We start from the raw sequence: 26,502 nt of genomic DNA on the forward strand, positions 1-26,502 counted from the left end.
TCTTCTCTCTTGAGAACAAAGTGTCTTAGTTCACCTGTGACATCCCCCATTCTCGACCCTCAGTGTAAGTATCGTAGAATGTAGGTGCTGATAGAGAGACTCAATGTTTATATTAACTGGAAATCCATAAAACTGACTGTTCTTTAAAACCCAACATCCTGAGTTCACTTCCAAAATTACTAGTCAAATAATTAAGAAATGAATTAACAAACATAAGCAAGAAGCAAACTATTTTAAAGGAGAGACAGGGATAATGGGCTGGATTCCCACTTTAACAACATGCTCTACTACTGGGTGGCTCTTAGCAGCTGTTGGCCATAAGCTCTCAGATACACAAAAGTTGTTACTACTCTGTTCATATTTGGTCTCAGAGGAAATACAATGCATGGCTTGGAGCCAACCAGCTGATGAGGACAAATCTGCAGATAATAAAAGACATACAGACCACAGGCCAGCACCATCAGTAAGAAGTATCCAAAAAACAAAACAATCTACTCTCAAGTCAGACTAAGATACCAAACTGGGAAGCCCAGGGCTGGCTGGCATCATAGTTTTTTTTCACTTCCTGTATAAACCTTTGAGTTTGGCATGAGCTAGCTGGCTGACGAGTGAGTTCTAAGCCAATCACCATCTTTACCAATGACTTAGCTAGATAACACTTGTCTAAGGTGTTCTACAAGTAGTTTCTGTCTTTGTCCAGATCTTCAAGATCGGGAGAACAGCTACCTAAGCAACACATCTAGCCATAGCTTTCTAAGATTCACTGAATATTTCTCCTTTCACTCAGTGTCCTAGTTTCCTTCCCGTTGCTCTGATAAAACACTATGACCAAAATCAACTTGAGAAGGAAAGGATTTTTAGCTCACACTTCCACGTCTCAGCCTGTCATTGATGGAAGTAAGGACAGGAACTCAAGAAAGAACCCTGGAGGCAGGAACCATGAAGGAATGGTACTTGCTGCCTGGTTCACATATCCATGAACTTGATTTCTTCTGTAGTCCAGGGTCATCTGGCTAGGCATGGTGCCACCAAGATGTGCACTCCCATATCAACTACAAATCAAAAAAAAATCAACACAAGCATGCCCATAGGACAATCCAACCTAAGCAATTACTCACTTGAGGCTTTCCTTTTGGTTGACTATAGGCTGTGTTGTTTTCAATTAAAGCTAAGTAGGAAAATCATTGAAAGACCACCCCAAAAAAAATAGGTGTGGAAAACTCTTTGTATACTGTAAATATGTATTGCTCTTGTTGTTAATAAAAAACTGATTGGTTGATAGCTAAAAAGGAATTTGCAGGCAGAGAAAATGTGGGGAAGAAGAAGGGTGGAGTCAGAGGAGCCACAAGCTAGACACAGAGATAACAGCACGTGTGGAAAATGAGGTAACAAACCATGATCCATGTGGTAAAACTTAGATAAGAAATGGGGGTTAATGTAAGTTATAAGAGCTAACTAAAAAACAAGCCTAAGCTATCAGTGAAGCATTTATAAGCAATACTAAGTCTCTATACGGTTGTTTGGGAGGCAGCTGGCGGGACAGGGTTGACAGCTAGGACACAGAGAAAGTCTGCCTACTATTATGTCTAAAAGATAAAGCCAACCCCCACTCCCACCCCCCCCAAAAAGAACCCTCAAAACTCAGGGTTTTTTTTACCTTTATTTAAAATCATTTGGATTCAAATGTTGAAAATAAATTATTTCAACTGCTTAAGTATGGTTTTATAATAGATATAATAACTCATAAGGCTAAATTTCTGAAGCTTTTTTGGTTTAAAAGTTAAAAGTACCTTCCTCAACTACACAGCGCATTGAGGTCAGAAAGCAGGCTTTCATTTCAGAACCTGGAGTACCAGACCATGACCACATTTCTGCATGCACAAAGGCTGTGAGCCACAATCTTTTCTCCTTTTCTTTTAGCCACAGTGAGCCAACCTTTCTATTTGTAACACATAGTCATCTGTTAAATGAACGCCATATTTCCATATGAACCTGATTAGCAGGACATCATATACAAAATATACATATATTTAATGACTTGGCTTTCTCTTTCTTCTTGGGAACTTATTTACCTTCTCCCTGTGTGTTTGGAATTGTTCCTAGGCCCTAGCACATGCTAGACAAGTGTTCTGCCTCTGAGTTATGGCACCGGTAAAACTTACCCTTCCTCTAATTGACTTACTCTCCTCATTTTACCTCTTATTCTCTAAGAGAGTTCGCTCATTTCATTTAATTGATCTAAGTCCAGAAAGAAGATTCCCCATGAAAAAGATTCTTATCTATTTTTCATGAAATCGGCTAGGATGCTGGGAATGTCTCATTTTCTAGCAGCTCATTTCTAGCCTACATCTCTGACATAGCTCTTGATACCTGTGCGCTGCTTCTCCCACTCCTTTACCTCTCCACCTCCTCTACTTCCTCTAGCAAAATGTAGTAGCACATGTTTCAGATCCTCATCTCCTTCTCTAATGCTTCTTCTGTAGTATGGTCCCAAATGGAACCCCTGTACAGATCAGTGAATCTACAGAGCTGTCCTGCTACCCCTTAAAATGGAACCTTTCTCCTTACAAAACAAGCTTTCTCTTTCTGTCTGCCTGTTCTCAAAGTGGTGGTGGTGAGACACTCTGTCAACTCAACTCAGGGCATATATCCCTTTAAGGCATGAGAGACCTGCTGAGGGCTGTTTATTTAGGAGCCAGCCTGCCAGGATGCTATTTCCCAGGAGACCCCTCAGCTGTTATTCCTCATCAGAGTCCTTCCTGGTTCAGCATTGGTGATTCTAGCCACTCCTGGCTACTCAACCACCTGTTCCTGACTGCTGGCCAAAGATCCTGGCTTGGGGACTTTACGCACCCCCTTTTTCATCTTCGAGCTCTCCAATCTATTGCTGTTTACGTTTCTACCTCGCCACGTGCCTGCTGCAGCCAGTAGCAGCCCAGCTGATGTACAGTCAGCACAAGGCATTGAGGGCTACAGTTCTCCACTCTGATGGCCACACTTTAGACTCCATCAATATCCACTAGGAATATTTTTAGGAGACAGAAAAACATGCTCAAGGGATGCGATTAAGTGAAAGGACCCCTGAAAATCCTTTGGGATGATGATCGCTGCCTAGTTCTCCCGACCTTCTCCTCACTAGAACCTTCTGAGAACTTCTGGGAAAGACTTTGGGGCTGCACCCAGCTTTGGCAGTTTCTGGTTTGGTAAAGTTAGGTACCTTACTACACTTCCAAAAACAGGCTTAAAAGCTGTCCTTTGCACACAGCAGTCACAAAAAATGAGACAATGTTCCAAGATCCTTGGGACAGCATGTGGTCCATAGCAAGATGTGTCATCAACAAATAGGTTCATTCAAGGTGATCTCCCTGTTTAGACATTCACAGATACTTAAAAATAATAATAATAATAATAATAATAACCTCTGGTTACAGAAATTACATAACTTCCTAAATATCCAATCCTTCCTCTTGCTATGAAGGGACTCTAGCCTGTGATGATCTCCATTCTTAAAAGAATGCTTGTGTATTTGACCAAGTCTCTATTTGCTTTGAGGATAGCTGTCTCTGTGACCCTCTGGCAGTGCCCAGATGTACAGGCTTCCCTTCACACAGTATGCAATTTATGAACCCTGAAGAGTTTTCATTTCTCTTTGTCTATGGTCTCTGACAAGTAACTGAGAAGGGACACAGCCAGAAGACAAAGCAACCTCTAGTCCCCATCAATCACTGATTTTTCCTATACAGCCATTAACTTACAACCCTTTAATTGGAAAACTACTTTCCACAAAGATCTCAAGTTTTTACTCCTAAATTCTTGGTTCTTTCTGCAGCGCTTTAGAAATATCTGACAGTGGCTTTATTCTGACCCTTTGAAGTGGTACTGCACAGTGCTGGGGATTTTCCTTTGCTTTATAGATGGAAACTCAGTGAACAGATTCTGCACAGCAGTTATGCGTAATGTTGGCCCAGAAAGAAAAGAAACCCAGCTTCCAAATGTCAGGGTACCACAGAGAAAGCACTGGCATGTTGACTGCAACTTGCACAATATGACCTGGAGAAACTTTAATGTACCATGACCCATCTAGTTCCTTGACACAGGGTCAAATGACACCAGTTACTGTAAGCTTTATTGTCCTCCAAAGATCTTATGACTGCTCCACAATATGGAGCTGCAGGGTCAGTATGGAGAAAAGGGATGTGCTCTCAGAGTGGTTTATACATTCCCTGTTTTCCTAATGGTACCTGAACTAACCTGAAAGATGATAACAAAAACCACACTTCCAAGAGGCAAATTTAGCTACTTCTTGAAAAATAAGCATTGTGACAACAGTTGCAATGTGAATCATTGAAACAATATTTCAGTAATTATAAGAAATGACAGAGGAGATCACAGCAGCCTCCCAAGATTAATATGAGAACCTGGAAGATGACAAATCATGCCTCATGGTCCTTGACAAATGATTCACTTCAAAAAGCATTTATTAAAAAGGACTTGTTTCAAGTTTCATGAACTAATCAAATACTTTTAATGAACATAAAGTACAATATTTGTGCCACACACAAAAAAAAATCACTGGGCAATGAAGATAAGCAAAGACATAAATAATTAGCACTTCAATGCATTAGTGGGCTAAAGATAAACAGTTATCTCTTCTAGAGACTCTGACACATTCTGTAGAAATGGTTTTTCCTCCAAGATAAAAAAAGAAACTCCAATTTTGAAGAAAACTGAATCGCAACACAAAAGCTCTTGACCTCCAGTGTCTCCTTCCAACTGTTCAATGTTTTCATTATCAATATCCCCTAAATTTATGTCTTTCACAACAAGAACCAATTTCCTACTTCCTATCTCTTTCTCAACTTTCCTCAATCAACATCAAGCCTTCCAAGAAGTACTTCAAAGTGACACCAGCCTAGGCTCTGTCCTGCCCTTACCATCAATGCCAGTTCCTATATGCAAATGAATGATTCACACTGTGATTCAGGTCTTGTGATCTCCATGTCAAATAATCTACCTACCTGTATCAAGCTCAAATACAGAAGATTAACCATATTTATGTGTACAGTTTGAAAATAAGAAGTTGGAAAGACTAAGTGTGACTGTCCACCCTGAGAGATGGGAAGTGACTGACCTAGGTGACTTCCTGTGAATAAGTCCTTAATGCAAAGTTAGGATCCAAATTCAGTTTATGCATGGGAGTAGGAAAAAGTTGTCAACTGCAAAGAAAATGGAAGTAAGAAGGCACTTTTCTTAGTTAGGGTTTCTATTGCTGTAACAAAACACCATGACCAAAGCAAGTTGAGGAGGAAAGGGTTTATCACTTATACTTCCAAATCACAGTTCATCATCAAAGGAAGTCAGGACAGGAACTCAAGCAGGGCAGTGACCTGGAGATAGGAGCTGATGCAAAGGCTATGGAGGGGTGCTGCTTACTCATTTGCTCCCCAAGGCTTGCTCAGCCTGCTTTCTTATAGAACCCAGGACCCCCCAGCCCAAGGGTAGTACCAACCACAATGGGGTGGGCCCTCCCACATCAATCACAAATTAAGAAAATACCCTGCAGGCTTACTTACAGCCTTGTCTTACAGAAGTGTTTTCTTTTCTTTCTTTTGTTTTTTTAAGATTTATTTATTTATTATGTATATAGTACTTAAGATTTATTTATTTATTATGTATACAGTACTCTGACTACATACATGCCTACACACCAGAAGAAGGCATCATATCTCATTACAGATGGTTGTGAGCCACTATGTGGTTGCTGGGAATTGAACTCAGGACCTCTGGAAGAGCAGCCAGTACCCTTACTTAACCTCTGAGCTATCTCTTCAGCCCAGAAGCATTTTCCAATTGATTCCCTCCTCTTAGATGATTTTAGCTGTGCCAAGTTGACATAAAAGTACCTAGCACTATGTCAGTCAAACGAACACAGGAGTAAACTGATGGTGAAGACAATTTTAAGAAGCAAGTTCACATTCCTAAAGCTTTTCTGCCCTCTGACTGGTCTCTCATTCACTATACAACTAGTCAACATGTTTGTGAGTGGACACACTATGCCAATTTACCCTCCCTTAACTGTAATGAGTTTGTTGAGATATCTACCAGCAGGCATTAGAGAGAATTTGGGCTTCTTAATATGAAATAAATGTTCCATTAATGTGAGGGTGAAATCTGAGGCAGAAATTCAGGCTTGAAGAATATTAAAGCAGGCTTTTCAGGGAAACCCTAACGTATTTCTGTATCTTCAGCAAAGCATTAATGCAAGCTTTTACTGACTGTCCTCACTTGACCAGTCTTGTAATATATAGCAACAGTGGCTGCTGGTTGATCACATATTCATATAAGAGGGTATTACTAAGCCTACTACTATACTGAAAAAACTGTATGAGGCTGTGTACATAAAATGGTCAATACCACGTAGCATAGGTGATACCATCAGAATGGAAGGACACTGTGACTCTGGGTACCTCAGTGCTAATTCTTAGTGACAGATGTCACTTAATTGATGGCCTTTTAGCATGTCCATGAGACTAGTAGATGAACCTCCCTCACACATTATCCACAGAAATCATGGTAAACTTGATATTAACTATGGCACTTTTAACATCGACTTCTCCATTCCAGCTCTCCTTGTTTTTAATACCCAAATCAGCACATCCAAGCCAGCTTCCATGAGGTCCTCCCTTGTCTCAGGCTGCTCAAATTCAACTATTACCTACATACTCTCGATTTTTCAACTTGCATTTTTCTATTTCTAGCTCACCAAAATACAGACCTGCAATGAATATTACATCTTCCCTATCCTTCACACTGTAGTATCGGGTCCCAAATCTGTCAGTTTACACTGAGGGGACACCGGAAACCTTACTCTTTATTCTGACTATAGACAGAGGGGAGAAAGTAGCAGCAGGTACCATGTGAAGCTCCACAGGCATGTCTGCCTGAAGATACAATAAATGAAAAGGAATAGTTAAAGGGACTCCTATGATGAGTGTGGAAGAGGTGACACCATCACAAGAACCCAAGAGGTTAAAAAAGCAAGCTGGAAGCAGAAACCATCTGGGTCATATACAGAAACTCCTGAAAGCTTGTTGCATCACAGGTTTTTGGAAAAGAAAGTAGCATAATTGGGCATGTATTCTCAAAATGGAATGGATTTTGCTGGAGGCTGAGAAGTCAGTAAAAATCCAAGGCCATCTTGAAAGAGGTGGTCACTGAACAATGCCCAACCTGAGGCACAGATTGCAGAGGGAGGAACAGAAGCCATGAGGGACACAGCAATGGTACTGCCACCACTCTGGGAGACATCACTCTTGATTCTACCTTCCCTGTTACTGGGTAGTGACATAATAATTTCTTCTCTGGGTCGTTACAGGAGCAGCCTAGCTAATCTCATTCCATTTTCTAATTAACCAAACAATTCTCAACTTGGGGCCATCTGACAGCACAAAGCACCATGTCAACTCCCTGCTTATGCCTTTTGGTTTACCATCTCCTGGACACAGAACTATGTCCCTGGAGTTCCACATAGGAAAGTCTTGACTCATACAGTCACACAAAAACCTATCTTCTAATGGTCAAATTTCCTTCAACTACAAAGTGATAAAATATTAGGTAGAGTTTCTATAAGCACTGCCTCTCTTCCACGCATTCATTCTCTGGATTAATAGAACTGGCTATTGATCATAAGTTGGGACTTAGCCAGTGAAGCCTGAAATTCATAATTTTCATTCCCCCCCCCCAGGCTATCTTTTGGAAGAATCCCTACCTTTATCCTGTTTCACCAATTCTCTTTAGTAAAACCTACTTTGTGCATCTTATTCTTTTAAATAATTGGTATTCTATACCTTTTATTTCATTCGCTATTAGTACTGTTCCATTTTTAAGATTTCTGGTTTGTTTTTCCTCACGCTCACTTGTTCAAGGTTTACATGCACCTACTTTGTGTCCATTTTCTTTGCTTTTGTAGTTCTTAGTGCCTCTCACGTAAAGTTCTTCCTTTGACAGTGCTTGACATTGTACTGTTTTTCAGTTTTCCTGGGCTGTGCTCCGCGGCCCTGACAATCAAGGGCAACAGGTGTGGTAACAAGAGATCATGGTAGAGGGGAATTTTCCTACAATGGCTTAAGGGTAGAGTCTTCTAGGAAGACACACAGTTCCAGCTTAAGCAGAAAGGATAAGGTGACCCCTTACCAAGGGAAGAGGAAGAGGAGAAAGATGCACAGGGGTAGCATGAACAATGGAGTGAAGAATGTTTAAAACTGAAGGGAAAGACAACCCAACAAATTTATAGTCATTTATTACATATATAGCAGGAGGTCAGGGCTGACAGCTAGAAATTAGAAGCACTCCATCATCAATGAAGATTTTATAAGTTCAAACATTACCACAAGCTTGCCCCACATTCATAATGGGAAGACCCACACTGGTCCTTATAAAGTGGTCATAAACATATTTAGCATCCTTAATGACAACAAGGAAAATTATTTCCTCTTAAAAGCCATTCTTTCCACAATTGTACTACATTGTCTATATGGATAAACATAGAGAATGCTAGCATCATCTCTCTCCTTTACTCAACTAATACAGCTTAGAATAGTGCTCTGCCATATCCCAGACATTGTGCAGATACAAAGCATACTCTGGAACAATGTAAAACATCATCCAATGGCCTTTAAGGATGGCAAGGGGAGTCCTTAATGATGTTAGAGATACATGTAGCAAGGCCTCTTACCTATCTTGTGTGAGGAGCTGAAAATGAGCTCTCTCAGGAATTTATACTTCATCTGAGATGGAAGAATGAATGTCAACTAGACAAAGAAGCAAGAAATACAGCTACAGGTTTTAAAAGGTGGTATTTATAAAGGTTCTAAAGAGGAAAAGATGACATTTGATGACAGACATAAGGAAGCAATGGTGGCCATAAAAAGACTGGCAAAGCCCATACAGGATGAAGATACAGGTTCCAGGAGCCACAGAAATGAAAGAAGATAGATAGAGTCTTGAACCATTTACGAAGAAGGCTCTCCAGCTCTGGTTTCTTTGAGAAACTGTGGGAGACAGAAGAAGTTGTCATCATGATAGACACAGCATTAGCTGAGAGGAGACATTTAGCAATGATGGTTGCTAGAAACAAGAAGAGCAAGCTGGAATTTTACTTCCCATGACTGCCTGTTCCTCCCCAGAGCTAGGGACACACATCACCTTAGTCACATGCCCCTTTACTTTACATGCTGCCTTTATTTTATAAAGTGCAAGCTTCATCATTCTAGGTTCACAGAGTCCTTCAGTCTGAAGTGTGTGTGTGTGTGTGTGTATGTGTGTGTGTGTGTGTGTGTGTTTCTGACTGCCTCTGTCTGTGTCTATGTGAGTCTGTGCATGTATGTCTGTGTTCTTGTATATGTGTGTGTGCATATCTGTGTTTGTGTGTACCCACCATTCACTAATCTCTAGCTAATCTATTTTCAGAAAGGAAGCACAAGGCATATCATATACAAAACATTGCAGAAATGAAAAAAATTTGAGTGACAAAGTTTCAGTCAAATAATGTTGATCCAAAACTCTGCCCTGAGTTGCCAAAGCAATGATCCTATGGGAGGAGGTGAGTTAGCAGAATACCTCTCCACCTGCCTAGAAAGTTTACTAAACGTAAACTATTCTTCAAAGGGAAGAGCAGAATGGATGTTGGGTTCACTCTTGCCCAAGTAAACTCAGCATTCAGAGGAAAGAAATACATTAGCTATCTTTCTTTTCCTATACATGTAATATTCTAAGTTCATGAGGTTCCATAGAATAACTACAGAAAAGGGGGGTGAGAGAGACCCATAAAAGGAAGTACCCTAGTCACTTTATTTTAAAGGAAGTTTAAGAAATAGAAGCTAAGTTACCACATTCAAGCATTGCAACAATGAGATGAAGGATAACTTCCCCTACCAATAGCATTCTAGGTCAGCACAAATGCCTAACGTAATATCATAGGCTTATCACACATTCCTCACTTGGCATCAAGTGAGTTCTTCAAGGTGTTTTTTATATATACTCTGTAAAGTAAGAAGATGCTCACCATTATCATGACACTTGCTGATGCAGAAAAGGAGGCATTGACATTGAAATTTACTGTGGGAGCCAGAGACATTGCCAATAGATCCAGTAAATGTCCAGGACCTCACAACAGTATTTTCCAAATGCAACAATAATCATGAGATCACCCTCCCAAGGGATAATAAAACAGTAATAGATGGACCTTGAACCATCCTCCCTGTATTTTCAATTGCTCCTAGGCAATCTTGATGCAAATCCAAGCTCGGGAGCTTTCATATGGTTAATTTTCAAATAGGAGAAAATTCTATCCACCACCTAAGGGATACTTAGCAGTGTCTAGCCATTTCTGCTCATCACACCGCAGAAGAGGTACTACTGGCATCTAATGAGTAAAGCCAGGATGTCCTAAAAATGCTAAGAGGCACAGAACAGCCCCCACAAGCAAGAATGATCAGGTCAAAGTACTGGAGTTGAAAAACACCACAAGGAAATCTCACAACTTCTAGTATCTGCAGCACAGGCTAAAAAGCAGTTTTCTCAAAATTCAGCCTGATTATTTTCATTCTTTGTTATCAAGAGCCCCCTCTGAATTCGGGTGTTTTTATTTAGAGCTTGGTATCTATCAGCTGCCTTTGACCAGGCAGTCAATGTTTAAACACCTTGGGATTTGCAGCTTTCCATGTGTAGAGTTCGTTTAATGTATTCAAGGAGGAGTTTTTTTTTATTACAGGTTCCAGATCTGCCTAAAACATGAGATGCTTATTCTATACTGTGTAACAGGAGAATGAGAACTGGATGGTAATGACTGCATTATTAAGCAGAGCCCTGAATGCTTATCTCACAGTGTCATGCAAGCTAGGAACAATTTAGGAATACTGCCAATTCTTCCTTAAAAAATTGGAAACTGCTCCTGGTCACACCCAGAGGAAGTGTCAAGCCTGACTTTGAATCCAATCACTCCCCACCAAGTCCACATTCTTAAGCACCTTGCTAATTTGCCTGTCCAGGAACCCAGCTCATGCATGCTAGCCTGCCAGGCCATTAGTCACTTTGCATGGTGTCTACTGTAATAACCCAGTCCAATGGTTTAAAAAAAAAAAAAAATGCAGTCTTTGCTTTCTTAATCCATCAAGTCACAAAAAATGTCAGTGATAGCAGTGGGGCAGGCACACCTGTAATAGTGTTCACTTCTGTTCAAACCAGATTGCTGTTACTAGGAAGAATCACTAAGTAGGAACATACAGAGGCTAAAGCAGAACCAGCCAACAGAAAGACCTAGATTTATTAACGTCTGCCTGTGCAGCAGTGTTGAACAGTGCTGGATTCAATGCACCACCTTCCTAGCAGAATACTCGTGGCCAAATTAATGAGGCTGTGAATAATTATGGAACAGTCAAGCTACATGGAACTCTTAGGGCTATAGGAATATGACAAAACACTGTGTGCCAAGTACTTACACTGCCTGGCACAGTGCATGCTGACTAGATGGCAGCCATTATTATTACTATTGCTACTATTGTGGGAAGGATCAGCAAAACCCTGAAATGCCAAGTACAAAATGTGAATGCACTTTATTTAATTAATGAGCTTTTTGAAAGGTCTAGTCTAACTTAGATTTGTACTTACTGAATTATACCTTAAATATGCTATAAAAACAAAATAAATGAGGAAAAACACAGACAATGTGTACCAAAAAAAAAAAGCATGTATCTGTGTTTCTCTATGGGAACAAACTTCCCACCCATCAATATATGGAAAGGAATTATTTTAAAGTGTGGCAAATGAAGAATATCAACATGTTATTTTTATCTTAGCTGTTCAAAATTCAAGTCCATGGTAGATACACAGACAAGAGAAATCGGTGTGATAGATCCCAGGCCACAAACATCCTAAACCACATGCTGACCACACAGAGCTTCTCATCAATTTCAAGAGATGTGTATACACAAGAGAAATGTAAATTACATTGTGTGCAGATGTATTAACTGCAAATAAAAGCAATAGGCAATGAAAATAGCTCAAGGAAATGGAAGGCTGACAAAAGAACTGCATTATAATGTGTTCAGAACAGGGCTGGGTAAGGAGGTGAATCTCTGCAGGAGCTAGGATTCACAGCAGGGACATGCTAGGCAAAATATTGGGAGCCAAACCTGGAGAGATGAGAAAGCCCATGAACACACAGGGACACATATCTAAAGAATCAGCATTTACTAAACAGGATGGGACTTCAAAACTGCAGATATCTTGGATACACATTGCTTGGGGGAAATTACAGGAGACTAAGAAGCTGTGCTTAAGATTTTGATTTGAGATTCATGATCACTAGAAAATCATATAATCACCTATAATCTTTTTTTTTCTTTAGGATATTGCACTTTTCTCAAACAAAATCCTTCTCTAAATCACCCAAACAAGAAAATGGGGCAATAAAAATTTGCTGTGGCAGGAATGAACAAAAAAGCCCTGAAAATACAGGAATCAAATAAGAAGGACCAGTTAAATTAAGGCTGGAAACCGTGAGCATCTCATCTATCATGTCGCAATTATCTTGAGACAAAACAATCTGTCTTGCAGAGAAGTCCCTTAAGTAACAGGCAGACAACTCAAAATAACTTCAGGAAGTCCCTGAAACTGACCAGATTCTTTAGGCCCTCTCCCTCCTTTAGTTCTCTCAGAAGAGCCAAGCTTCAAAGAAAACTAAACTAAGACCAACAACCTGAAAAAAGCAAGGACCAGCCAAACTGCCTAGAAGAAACGAGGACAAACTGAGCTGCCTCAGACAGACTCAGATAGCTGAGCCATCAGGAGGGGACACTCTCCAAATTGTTGAACTGCCTTCATGCTGTGCAATAAGGCCCAGCTCTCTGGCCTTTATAAGCTGTCACCCATGATGGGTTAGCTTTGGTGAGGCATCTGTCTTTGTGTCATCTCTGCTTATGAAAGTAACCCCCAATAAAACTCATTGTTTTACCAAGTTGGACTTTGGTCTGTTGTGAACCACCTATCTGGAAAGAGTAAGATGTATGTGTATGTGCAGTGTTTCCCCAGGAAAAGTCTGTCACACAACATCAGCATACTCTGGGCCTTGATCTGCTGGACAGCAGGCTCTCTAAGTGTTTGTTCAACACACACATAGTGAAGATGACAGACCCCTCACCTGACTTGCATGCTCTCATTGTACAAAGTGCATAATTTACACTCAGACACTGGACCATAAATGATCTCCTGAGACCCTTTTCTTCGAAATTGGAGAATTCCATCAACCATTCGTATGTCTCCTAAAGATAAGTGACAGTTTGTACATGGATATCATGCCTCCATCAAGCAGAGATTTGAAAGTGTTACCAGGTAAATAGCTCACACTGTTGAGAGGAGAAGCTCTCTCTTAGATAGGCATGAGGTTTAACATCTGAGAGACCATGCAGTGAACACCAAAACTGTCCATCCATGAAGAGCAAACAGAACAGAAGCTGAGGATGGAAAAGATCTGGACAGAAGTAGACTAGGACCAAGGAGAAAACTTCAGTATAGAGTAAACCTGTAATGAAATTTCTCAGAACTGGTAAATGAGGATACAGGTTCAGGAGGATTCCATGAAGTATTGCCAAGAGGGAGGAAACTGAGGCCGAGGGAAGATCACTTGGTTGGCACTAGTAGATACTGTATTTGTAAGGGCAGCTCCAAAGGAAAGTGCTGTTCATCCACAAATGACACCATAACCGCTTAACCAGATACTGAAAACATCAAAGTAAGCCTGGGAATGGAGAAACCAGTACGTTAACAACTATTCAGAGCTGCAGATAATGGAACAATTTCCCATGGTAGGAATCAAAAGGCTTGTTGTTGGAGAGGAAAAAGGAGTCTGTAAAGAGGAGAGACCCACTGGACAGGACAGAGGTTAACAAAGAAAAGGCTGCTAAAGCCAACAGAGACAGGGTTGGCACAATCTGAGAGGCTGGAGAAGTAAGAAGCACCTGCCACTCTCTGTCTCTCCTGGAAAAGGAAGAGAGGCTGGGGAGAGAGAAGGCACTAAGAGTGTAGAAACAACGGCCACAGCACTATCAGACATAGCAATGATACTTTGCTGGCTCAGTGTCTGGCAAAGAGGGAGTGGGTGGGGCATAGGCAAGAGACACTGGAGCTTGAAGAGTGTACCAGGACCAGAAGAATGGCTGTCTAGAAGTGGTGGTGGTCTGCAGATGTCTCCTCAAACACAACAGGTGCCAATGGAACATGGTTGAGCAGAGCTGCGCCCCTGATTAAATCCCCACCATTGAGGAAGTTGCTCCTCCTCCGATTTCATAATGAAATTATCATCCATCAAGTAACAATGGGTCACTAGGCACTAGAGAAGCAGCACTCAAGGCAAGGCCACAATGAAATAGCTGTTTGTCAAACTGTAGAGTTGCCTAGGAATGTTGGTGGGTGGAATGGTAGAAGCCAGAGACTATTCCACAGCATAAACTAACTGCCTGCATATCAAACTAGTAGTTTCCTGTTGCCGGGTAATGTTTCCCACTTGCCCTCCAGTTTTTCTCTCCTTCCTAAATGATTGGAAATTCTGTTCAAGATGGACATGCAGGTGAAAAGGAAGTAGACTATGCAATGGACACTTGTTTAAACTAAGAACAATAATGGTTACCTTGACAATTAACTCTTTGAGTCGGACAATATACTACATTGTTTTCATACATTTTCTTTAACCTTTGCAAAAAGAAATTACTATGCCCCACCCATTTTTTCAAGCAAGGAAAAGAAAGCTCCAGGAGGCGAAAGTAGGTAGTCCAGAAATCAGAGCCCTGGGACTGCTTAACTTAGAATGTGTGTATTTTGTCTGAGCTGAAACTGGGGCTCTGGTGGTGGTTTGTGGTAATAGAGTCTTTACTAGGTGACTAGGTCACAAAGGCTGTCAGTCTGGTCCTGAGAAACAGCCTGTGCAATGAGCTATGAAAGGATTCATAGAGGAAACCTTTGGTAAACCATAGGTCCTCCCAGATCCTGAACCACTGTTGCCTTGAGCTTCCAAAATCGGGAGCAAGAACTTTTTGTTTATTACTCCATCTAAAGTACTTTGTTACCACAGCTGGAACACCAAGAAAAGACTCTTGCCAAGTCTCAGTACTCCTGCTCTGCCCTGGCATACATCTGTACTGTACACCACCACCAACGTGCACCACACTGACACTCAGGAAGCACCTCTGGCCAGAAGCTCAGATTCCACAGACATAGTATTTATTGGGTGAAAGGTAACTAAAACAGAAAGTGTGGTGCCACTGTAGCTTCTGTGTGTCGGCCTGGCTGGAACAGAGTTAGGGACCAGGATAGTGTATGACTCTGGAATGTGTCATGGGGTGCAGCAAAGTCCATTCACAAAAAAGATCCTAGGGACTGCTCCTGCTGAGTAGAAACACAGAAGAGCCTACTCAAGACTGACAAAGAATGTAAACAAGTCCATGGTGAACAGATGTCCTCCTCAACAGGTGTCACTGGAGAACAGCTGAGCAGAGATGAGCCCCTGCTAGCTACCACAGTGGAAGCTCCTCCACCACAATTCATTGGAGAAATGCCCATCATCAAATAAGGATTGGTCACAAAGCACTGGGAAAGCAGCATTTAAAGACAAGCTCATCATCCTACTCCTGAGGCTATTTTCCAAACTGTAGGAAGCCTGGTATAGATTCACTGGTGCCTGTTATATTAGCACCTCCCTATCTTTCTTGACAGAATGAAAATCTCTGCTGCTAGGCACTGCATATTTTGTAGAAACTTCCTGGATGAGCAGAAGGCTCAAGGATCTCTGCTTAGAGTTGAGACAATGACAGCAATGATGTGATAAGAGGAAGACCACAAAACCTGTTAATAAAGGAGTAGTTATCCAGGCTTAAAGGAAGCAATGTGCTTTCCAACACTTCTGCTAGCATTCAATGGACAAGAGACAGACAAGATGATCCTTACCAAATGATTCAGAAAAGCAAGAGAAACTCCAGGTAATCATCCTTTCCTCTATTCAGTACATGTGAAAATATGTCCCCAAGTCTTATGCCAAGTTCTCATTTTATCAGGCACAGCATCCAACAGCAGCACTGCTGTGGATCAGCCAGGCAGGAAGAGCCTGGGTTCCTCATTCTTAGTCTGCCTCCATCTGGAACTGCCAGAAGGACATCATTTAGACAGCCATTTAAAAAGTAAGTCTTAGGAGGAAAGGAAGCCTGCAGTCATGCCCTGGTCCATCACTGATTGGCAAGTAAGGTGGCTTCTCTGAATTCCATGTTCTCATCCATAGCACTGGAATGGTAAACAAGAAGGAAACAAAACCATAGGAGAGCTCCCTGACATGTTACCCTGAAAAGGACACAATACCATTTCTCTGGTACTTTAACCCAAAATGCAAACTCAAATCTAATAGGTAAAATGTGCCACAGCACCCCAAACAGTGGTCAGAGATGACTACAAAATTATTTCAGACAATGGAGACCAAAGAAGTATAATAAATATAGTATGTGATCTTGGGTAGGCCATTCAATAGCAAAGAAAAATGGCTATAAATGACTTTCCTGGGACAACTGGTAAGCTGCGAACATGGACTATATACTGTATATTATGTGATATGGACCAAGTACCTGAAATATATGACAATGTTAGGGAATACTAAACACCAGGGAATAAATGTAAAAGCATAGAATCTTTGCAATTATTATAAATCAAAAATCATTCCAATGTGCAAAGACTATTTTCTTTAAAAATTGTTGAACATCATACACATAGAAAAAGCCATCCCCAAAGCTGAGAACACTATGCTGACTCCCCCGGCATCCGGAATGCTTACCAAAAGGCTTTCTTAGCACAGAGGACCACAAATTCTGCCAGCCATGATTAAATCAAAAATAGTTCATAAGAATGATTAAATGAGACTCTAAGGATGAATCACAGCTGTAGTGATTTGACTTTGGTTGTCATTCTTTTGGAATGACCATACCTATCCCAAACACATTTAGTCTATGTCCATCACCAAACAATCATTTTTAAAGGTAAAATGTGACTAGTGCTGTTCAAGCCTCATGTGAAGAAGGGAAACTTCTGGCTACCTGACCCCTGCACAAAGCTACTGGGCATGTATACTTTACCTGTGAGAGGTATTTCTCCAGTGACCTCAGAGAACAGTTAAAATGACAGTGAGGCGCTGGCTTGGTGGCCGGTTTTTACAATCTGCACAGTGTAACATTCCTCGCATGCAAATTTACGTCCACTTATTCTAGTTTGACCTGTTGAGTTTATTCTGATTATGCCTTTGAATCCACACAATTCCATGTAACTCTTGCAATGATGTTCAATCTGATAATAGTGTCTGACCAGAAAAAAACTCTGAATATAATTATAAAGTAGTATCAAGAATATAATGGTAAGAGTTGCCATGGTATTCTAATTGAAAATATAGACCACCACTATGCTTCTTGAACCCTGTGAGTATAAATTAAGTCTCATCTTTCTTCCCTCCAATCACTTGTTCCAGAATGACTTCAGAGAAATGAGAACAGACCCACTTTCCTGGACAATCTGTAATCAAAGAGTGAGAGTCGACCACATGACTCATCAATCAGCCAGGCTCATAAGGGAAATTATTCTTATGAACCCCCTTGCTATTTTATCATTCAGTACATATTTTCTGATTCTATATTATATCCCAGATAATGTGCTAGATACTTGGTGAATTTTATACCAGTAATAAAACTATGATTGGCTAGGATCCAAGGCCCTCTGCACTAATTTTACTATAAAGCTGTTACTACAACATAATACTTGCTGGATCTTAGGAGGTAAGTTTTTTAAAGTGAGTTTTACATTGCCCGTGTTAGAACAACCTACTAACCCCATGAGTCCCTGTAGGTAGACTGGGACAGTCCATCTTTCCTAATACTGAGAGCCCAAGCAGCATGTCCCTTTGGGTGGTATCACTACTGCTTCACACAGAAACCTAATATTGACACAATCCAGCAGATGGGGCAAGACTATAAAAACCCCACTCACTGCTACTACATACGCATAGACTGCACTGCAGAAATTATTACCCAGGTTTCACAGAACAAAGAAGAGGTACCCAAAGTCTCGAAACACTTCATATAAAGAGGAAAATTGTTGTGAGCTCTGCAGTCCTACCTGCCTTACTCACCTGGTCAATCTCCATGAGTTTAGGATAGGCACCAGGCCATTCGATGGCCACCTTCACGATATCCGCAGGCGGCGGCATTGTGCGAGGGAGGAAGTCGGAAGCTGGTGGAAAAGGGGATCCTACTGCGTGGACTGTCACACGTGTCTATACCTAATGAGGAATGACAAAAAAGAAAGAAGTAGTTCAGCGCAGATGAAGTCGAACTTGCTTCATCACTTCCTGTTTTCACTGGTGCATGAGAAATGGTCTCCTTGGCGCCCGGGGACTGAAGCCACAGGGGCACAGCCAACAGCACCACAAGTCCCTAAAGAAAGATGGAGGCTGTGCTAAAGTACTGGGGACAAAGCCTCCAGCAAGCACTGCCGTAGGAGTTCACCCTGCCACATTTTCAGGAGCCAAATAACAACCCCTTACCACACAGGATGGAACCCTGCTCTCAATGATGCTCGGGCCTGAATGATCAAGGATCACGCCCAGACTGCATGTAAACCTTGCCGCTCAACAGTCTCCGGAAGAACACATTGCCCAGGAAGTCATGGTCAGGAAGTAGCTTTTATTTAAAGCATTTTCTGTGTGTCACAAATAGATCTGCGCTATAGCAACCAGGATATATCATGAGGAAGGAGAAATTCCCCAGGAGTTCACACATGCTCACACTCCCTCCCGAAGGCTAGTCTTCCAGGGGGAGAATACATACGTGGCCTGGGAGCTTTCAGAAGAGCCTTGAATTCTGTCGCAAAGGAAGTATGATTTTCCTCTCCTGCCTTTCCATTTTTTATCTCACTGACTATTCAATTAGACAAAGCAGTGATGTGATCAACTGTATGTATAAATATACACTAAGGAGACTCCCGGACTCCCCAAATGTCACCCCATCCAATAGCCCTTTTCCCAAACCTGAACAGCTGTTTGATTAACAGTCCCTGGTGCTCTCCTTCAGAATGTCTACGTGAATGGAAAATAAACACGAAACTATATCCTGGCATTTCACTTCACTTTTCTTTCTACAAAGACAGCATCCTGTGCCCTTTTTTAATTCAGTGCATCATCCAGGCCTCTAGACTACATTACTGGGGTACAACACTGGGGCATATTCTTTCTTTTCACAGCTGGTCATCAGGGTGTGTCCTCCATGATGAGCCAGGTTTCTGCAGTGGGTTGATCCTGTGGTTTCTTTATTACCTTTGGTGTTACAAACAAGCCTGCAAGGCATAAAGTCATGCATATAAAATTTTGCAATTGTAAAAGAATCTATCCTTATAATAGAATTACAGAAGTAAAATTGCTGGGCCAAAGAGATTATACTGTCTAAATTTTGATTGGCATCTCCAAAGTCCCTCCTTAAAGTTCTAGCAACTTACCCACCCTCTAGCAATGCCTGAGGCTGCCTGCTTGCTCACAGCCTCATCAACAGATGGAGTGTGTGCCAGCCTGAAAACCCTGACAGCCTGAGAAAACCCACACCCTCACATACTTTTTAGCTTCTATTTTTCTCATTGCCAAACATAATGATGGAAAGTCAGGTGTTCCCTTCCTTATACACTGCCCAAACTCTGCCCTTTTCTATGGATCTGGGCCTTTTTTGAATAATTAGCTTCAGTGGAGCTGACCAGCAAATGAGGGAAACCCAAACAAAGCTCTGGCTCCTCCTCAGCTGAGGATAATTAGAAAGCATGCTGTGGTGCTAATCAGTGGCACTCCAAAGGACAAAACTCATAAAGCAGTGGTTTAATCTTTCATCCACAAATCATTTCAGCACCTCCATTAGGTACTTGCTTTCTGGGTTGAGGACACAGGTGCAGACGTAGGTGTTAGGGTACCAACAAGAGACAAAGGAATGAGTAGGGACTCATCAGCACATGCTTGTTTTGGTGACTTTGAAGTAGCAAGGAGGTGGGGTAGACAAAGGGACAAGAGCAGCAAACAGGAAGTGCAAGAAAGCCTGACTGAGGCAGAGTTTGAGTAAAGACCTGGGAGGAGCCTGAAAGCAGGCCCTGTGGAAGGCTGAGAAATCACTGGACTAGGAAACAGTAAGTGCAAAAGCCCTGAGGCAGAAACAGTCCTGGAATATTACTAAAGTAGGCAAATCCCTGAAACCTATTAAGACCAGGCAAAAGAAGAAAAGAAGGCTTCAGGAAGCAGGTTGGTTCCTAACTTGGGAGTTTGCTCCCCAGATTCCTGTCCCTGCACACACCCTTTCATGACTTCTAGGCAAGAAGCACCTGTTCAAGTGCAGCTATTTTTTTCAGCCAACTACTTTTAAAACCCTGATGGTTTGCATTATATTTGAGTAACTTAAATTTTTCTAGGGTGATATCCTGAAGAAATAATTATTAGAATAATACCAAGTTCTGTTTTGTTTAAAATTGCTCAAAGTTTAAAACAATGGGGGGGGGTTATTAAGTAATTACAGTGTCTCATTCTACACCAACCAAAAGCTAAGAATAGGACTGGCTCTTCTTGGTCTCTACCCTGCTTGTATACTTGTGAATATTTGGGACAGAAAGCCTACAGCACCAAATCATTTCAGCTGAGGCTCCACACAGACACAAGCCCTAGAATGAAGAGTAAGAAAAGCACAGCTTGTATGCACATCAGGTAACTTGATTCAAAATAAAGAACACCCAATCCTGGGGGTGCAGAGAATAGAAGGCAGAAATAACAGTGCACTGAGCACCCCTCCTCCTCCCCATGAAACAATCTAAAGTTACACAGGAAGAAGAGACTTAGCCTTCTAGGAATCAAAGGCCGCCTTGTTTTCTTCGCACTTTAACTGGTCTTTACTTCTGGGAGGGAAACCTGCTGAACAGGTGAGAACACAATAGCAGGGCTCTCCAGAGCCTCCAGAGGGTAGGAGGGCAGCAAGCACAAAGCAGCCATGGAAAGAAGGAAGCTAGGGATTTCCCTGACTTCCCTCCCAGGCCAGCTAGGCCGCAAGGGCTCTCCCAGCAGTGACTACAGAAGGAGTAGGCAGGGAGCAGCACAGCTCCCAGGGAATAGAGCTGGAGCCACAACTGCCCAGTGAGCAACATGTCCCACGTGTCCCCCTCCTAGAACTCCTCCTGGCCAATCTATGCAGTAGCTACTGCTCCAGACAGCGCTTAGGGCAGTAACTCAGTTTCTCAGTAGCTTTGGCTTTCTGACACTTGACAAAGACAAAGAACTCTGTCCTGTGCGCTCAGAACAGGGCTGGCAACAGCTCAGAACACTCCTTGCTACAAAAAGTTAGCAGCTCCCATTAGTCCCGAGAGGCTCTGAGGCAGCAAACCCTCTGGGAAGGTCACTGCTGGTCAGGGCAGTACCACTAGAACCACACAGGAAAACAATCTTATTGGCTCTGCAGCAAGTTATCAACACATAGGCCAACTGCCCCAGTCCAATTTCCAGACAGAATCATAGTTTGAGGTCTCCACCCAACAAGTTTGGTCTCCTGGTCCCCTTTGTTCCCCACTAGCAGAGCACATGTGACACTGGGCTCTTGTCAGTTTCTTCCAACATGCTGGAACACCCTAAAGGAACAACCACATCATGTGCAGTTACACAGCAGGGCCAGGTCACACTGTCACTGATGGCTGCCAGATGACCCCATCTGCTTCATGACTAACCGTTCATGAGATCTACCATCAAAGGGAGAACTAAGTTTATCGGACCCCACATCGCCCAAGCAATGTGCAGGTTTCCTGACATGGACTGTTAATGCAATCATCATGGTCAGTCTGGTATAATAATTCTTACTCAAACTGAAATCTGAGGCTCACTAAGGGCAGAAACAAGAGGGGAAGCAGCCTATGCAGCTGGCTAGACATCCTAACAACTGTCTTCCAAGGTAAGTATAAATCTCAGAGCCATCCAGGAGTGGGTGGAGAATTCAAAAAATGCCCCTGCTTGCCTGCTAGATTCGCTTTACTCTGTGTGTAACACTAAAAGTCTGTAATATGTAGGTTCAACAGCTTGCTTACACTTGAGTATATGCAATAGAGGAGACCCTTCTTACTAAAAAGTCAGTTACTAAAGGCTACATCTTAGTTACATGTGGTTCTATAACCACTGGTAGGTCTATTCTATCCCTAAAAGTCTCCTTGAGTCGTGTTTCCAAGATAAGGAACAGAAATCACTCTGTGCCTAACTTGATTTCTGTCTTGCTTTCCAATTCATTGCAGTGAAAGGACCAAACAGTGGCAGCCAGGATAGAACAGTGGGACAAAAAAGATGCGAAGCAGCAAGGAGAAGGGCTCACCTCAACCCTTCTTTTACCTACTCATAGACTTTATTTCTGGTGACAGAAAGTGGCTTTTTAATAAACCTATGGTGGGATAGCCAAAAGGGAGCCACTAGCCTTGTTTTTAAAATGGTAAGCGGTTCCCGGTTCCTTTTGCCTTGGGCTGTAGAAAAAGGAAGGAACTCCCACTGAAAGCAGCCCTCACTCAGTCTAAAGCCTACCCCATCTTCCCGGAACTCTTAGTTTTCATGTTTGAGGTTGCTAACTTACGTGCACGGGGTTCCTCAAGAGGGCTCATGCCGATAGACTGGGTTCGATAAAGCTTAGTTTTCAACGCTACATCATTCTATTCCAAATAGACTAAATATCATCTCATTATTTGCCATGGCTTAAATAACCTCAAACTTTCATGTTAGGAGCAGAGTTCCCAGCTATGGTACTGTTTGGGAGATGGCAGACAGAGGTGGGGCCTAATGAGAGGAATTAGGGGACATGAGGCATGACTTGAAAGTTATACTGTGACGGTCATACCTAGTCCCTTCCCTCCCATTCCTGTCCCTTTCCACCCTCTCCCTTTTCTCCAACTCTGGCCTTGATGGTGTAATCCACCGTGATGTTCTGCCTGACAACAGCATAGAAACAGCAGAGCCAACTGACTGTGACTACGACTAAAAAAAAATTAATAAAGGAAAATCTTGCCTTGTAAACTGTTTGCCTCATGTACTTCTTTTGTTTGGTTTTGTTTGTTTGTTTGTTTGCTTGCTTGCTTGCTTGTTTTTTATTTTTCAAAACAGGGTTTCTCTGTGTAGCTTATACTGGAACTCACTCTGTAGACCAGGCTGGTCTCAAACTCACAGAGATCCACCTGCCTCTGCCTCCTGTGTGCTGGGATTAAAGGCATGCACCACCAATGCCCAGCTAGCTCATGCTCTTCTAACAGTGTCTGAAGGTCTGACTAGCAACATCCCTACTATATACCAATGCAATGATTCAGTGATGCAGTGGGCACAGAGTCTGCAGCCCAAACTAAGTCAGGGTTGAGTCCCAGACTTGCTGGGCCCTGCCTTTGTTTCTCCTCTGAAACATATTTCACAAAGGACATTCTTTTTGATAAATCATACAGATAAACAGTGATTGGCATTGAAGTCCATGGGGACAAGATTGGAATAGGTGGAGGATGCCAATGGCCCACAGATAGTGGAGGCTGGTGATACGGGTTGATTACAACTTTATCTGGGACCTGGCAGTCATTTTCAGGTCCCAAAGGTCAACAGGAAGGTCTAGAAAGCCATAGAGACCAGGGAACACTGCGGTATATGTAAACATTCAGGAGAAAATGAGGAAAAAATGAAACTGAGTCACTGTGCAAGCCCAGCCTTTCATTTTATGTAAACACTGTTGACAGACACTATGGGCAGTAATCTTTGTTATAACTGGGGCTATCCACTTGCCATGAGAGGAAACATGCTATTAGCTAATATTGCCCTCAAATATGATGGAAACTTGAACGGAAAATCTTTTTTCCAGCATCTTTACTTGTCATCATGAATAGTATAGGACAGATGTCAGAAGGACTAGTGAATAAGGTCTAAGAGGACTCAAAGGCCTGGTACATTCTCCTATTTACTCATTGTCACAACTCTATGTAATGAAAGTTATTTTTTGCTGTGAATAATGAAAACACTAAATTTAGGTGAGCTTAAATTATTTCTCCCAAATGTTTCCACATTCTGAGGAAGAGAAGCCTTCTCAGTGGTAACTGTAATGAGCTGGGAACCCTCCATGATGTTTTCTCTGATGAAGTCCTAACCCCAAAGTCCTCAGGATGTGACTGTAGGTGGAGACAAGGCTTCTGAATGGGCAATAAAGTAAAAATGAGATTTTGAGGTGAGTTTCACCCAGCATGGCTGGCATCCTGACAAGAAAGAGGGTTAGCTAAGACTGGCACACCAGAAAAGCATGTGAGGCTGTAAGCCAATGTGAGAGGCCTCAGAAGGTATCAAGTCCAATGACACTAGGATGCTAAGACTGTTCTCAAGAACTATATGAAAATAATTCCTGATGTTTAGGTCCAGGGAAACTGATAACTATAACACCAGAAATGGGGAGTATAAGTAATGGCTTCACAGAAAGAAGCTGAACCAGCTCTGCATTCAGAAACCATGATGGGGGCTTAAGTAAGTAACAACCTGAGAAAGTGTTTGCAACAAAGAGGACCCAATAGCACCCCCCCCCAACTTAATCTCTCCTTAGTTCATTAGGAAAACGCTTGCATAGCCTAGAAAAAAATGAACAAAGCAATCTCTAGAAGAGGAGATACATGATATCACATACACAATGAGGTAGTAAGAGGGATAAGAATTAAAAGCATAAAGCATGCCTGTCAATCTTATTAATTTAAATTTTTTATTGATTGATAATAGGCAAAGCATAAAAAATAATGTTCATACACATATTTATATATAGATAAGGTCTCGTGTAGCCCAGGCTGGCTTTAAACTCACTATGTAACCAAGAATGACCTTAAACTGCTGATCTCCCCGCTTATAAAAATGTACCTCTGTGCCACTTTGCATAGTGCTTGGGGTGAAACTCAGAGCTCCACAGTACTCTGTCCCTCTGCCTATTCATATATGCTTGCAACCAGGGGGAGCAGGGGTCACAAGCAAAAGCTCCTTTTAAAGAAATAAGAGTTTTAGGCTGGGCAAGAGGTTGAGGTGCACACCATTGATACAAGCATTCAGGAGGCAGAGGCAGGCAGATTTCTGTGAATTCAAGGCCAGCCTGGTCTATGGCGTGATTTCCAAGACTGCCAGGGCAACACAGTGAGACCCTAGAGAGAGAGAGAGAGAGAGAGAGAGATTGAGCTTTAAAGTCCACACAATTTGGTGACACATTTAGTGAAGAATATTTCTAGTCCCACAAAGCAGCTGCTGCAAGGTTTCTTAACCACAGCATCAAACCACCACCACATAATCCTTGACAAAAGCACACATCAGTGCACTATGGGCTACAGACAATGTCCCGCAACTCTGCCCATCAGAGGCCAGTAGCTTCTCTGTCATGAAATAACAAAAGGTCTTCAGGAATTGCCAACTGCTGCTTGTGTGTGTATAATAGGGGATGGGGGAGATGCTGTTTAAAAACTAGGGCACTAAAGGAGGTTTATTCTAATCTCTATTTAGAACTTTTGAAAACGTGTTACACTGGCTAGCTTTACAAGTGGACACTGATACTCTCAAATGTATAAGGGAGATGAGACATAAAGCAAGAATTTGTTGAAATAGATGTGCTTGGTATTTGTTTCCTAAGCTGCTAAAAGTCAATAGCAAAATGAATTCATTGGGAAAACAGAAACACCTACAAAACCGTGAGGATAGTAATCTGACCCAAACATTTTCTGTTACACACAGCTGTAGGGAACTCTGTCTACTCAACTACTCTACTGCTCCTTTAGGGTAGTAGGCCATATCCCATTGGCTACTGCCCAACCAATAATATATGGGTCATGTCTCTGGCACCAATGACTGGTGCAAAGAACATACAGCACCCAAAGAAATCTGTTTCTGTGGGAGGTGGGATGTGTGGAAGGAAAGAGTTCTTTCTCTTCCTACCAAGGAAGTTAAAACCTGTGTCCTTCCTGTGGGGCAAGAGTCTCTGCAGAGTCAAAAAAGGCAGAAGCCAATGGAGGGAGGGTTCCAAAAGGTGTGAGGACTGGGTCTTAACTGCCAAGTTCCTGGTTTCTATCACTTTGCCAACCCTAATACCCTTCAGGATGAAGGAACAAATGAATTCCCTTTTTTGCTGTGAGTTTAGGCAACCGTTCTACTACTTGTAAATGAAGCTGCTTCTAACCCATGAATCCTGAACCGTTTGTTTACTGTCCTGAATTATTACCTTTTCATTATATGGCTATCATAAAACACAGTCAGTCCAGTTACACAACTAAAGCTTGTCACCCAGTGGTAATTGTCTTTGGTTCTCTAATTGTAGAGTTCCTTCATCACCTAGTCCCCAGGGCTGAGGAGCTGTTTTCTATTCAGACCACTAAATGAAGTCATGCATGGATTTCTGG

General features: G+C 42.0%; 1 protein-coding gene across 4 annotated transcripts in view; it reads right to left on the reverse strand.

Annotated features, from left to right (window-relative positions):
• The window catches only part of Elmo1 (engulfment and cell motility 1), a 526,201-nt gene that overhangs the window by 413,134 nt on the left and 86,565 nt on the right, over positions 1-26,502 (reverse strand). For all 4 annotated transcript variants that reach the window (XM_051194660.1, XM_051194662.1, XM_051194659.1 and 1 more), the window contains exon 2: positions 18,209-18,358. In XM_051194660.1, the coding sequence (XP_051050617.1) occupies positions 18,209-18,286 (78 nt within the window). In that variant the 5' untranslated portion in view covers positions 18,287-18,358. The remainder of the gene's footprint in view (positions 1-18,208; positions 18,359-26,502) is intronic.

Source organism: Phodopus roborovskii, unplaced genomic scaffold (genome assembly GCF_943737965.1).
Source record: "Phodopus roborovskii unplaced genomic scaffold, PHOROB, whole genome shotgun sequence".
Taxonomy (NCBI): Eukaryota; Metazoa; Chordata; class Mammalia; order Rodentia; family Cricetidae; genus Phodopus; species Phodopus roborovskii.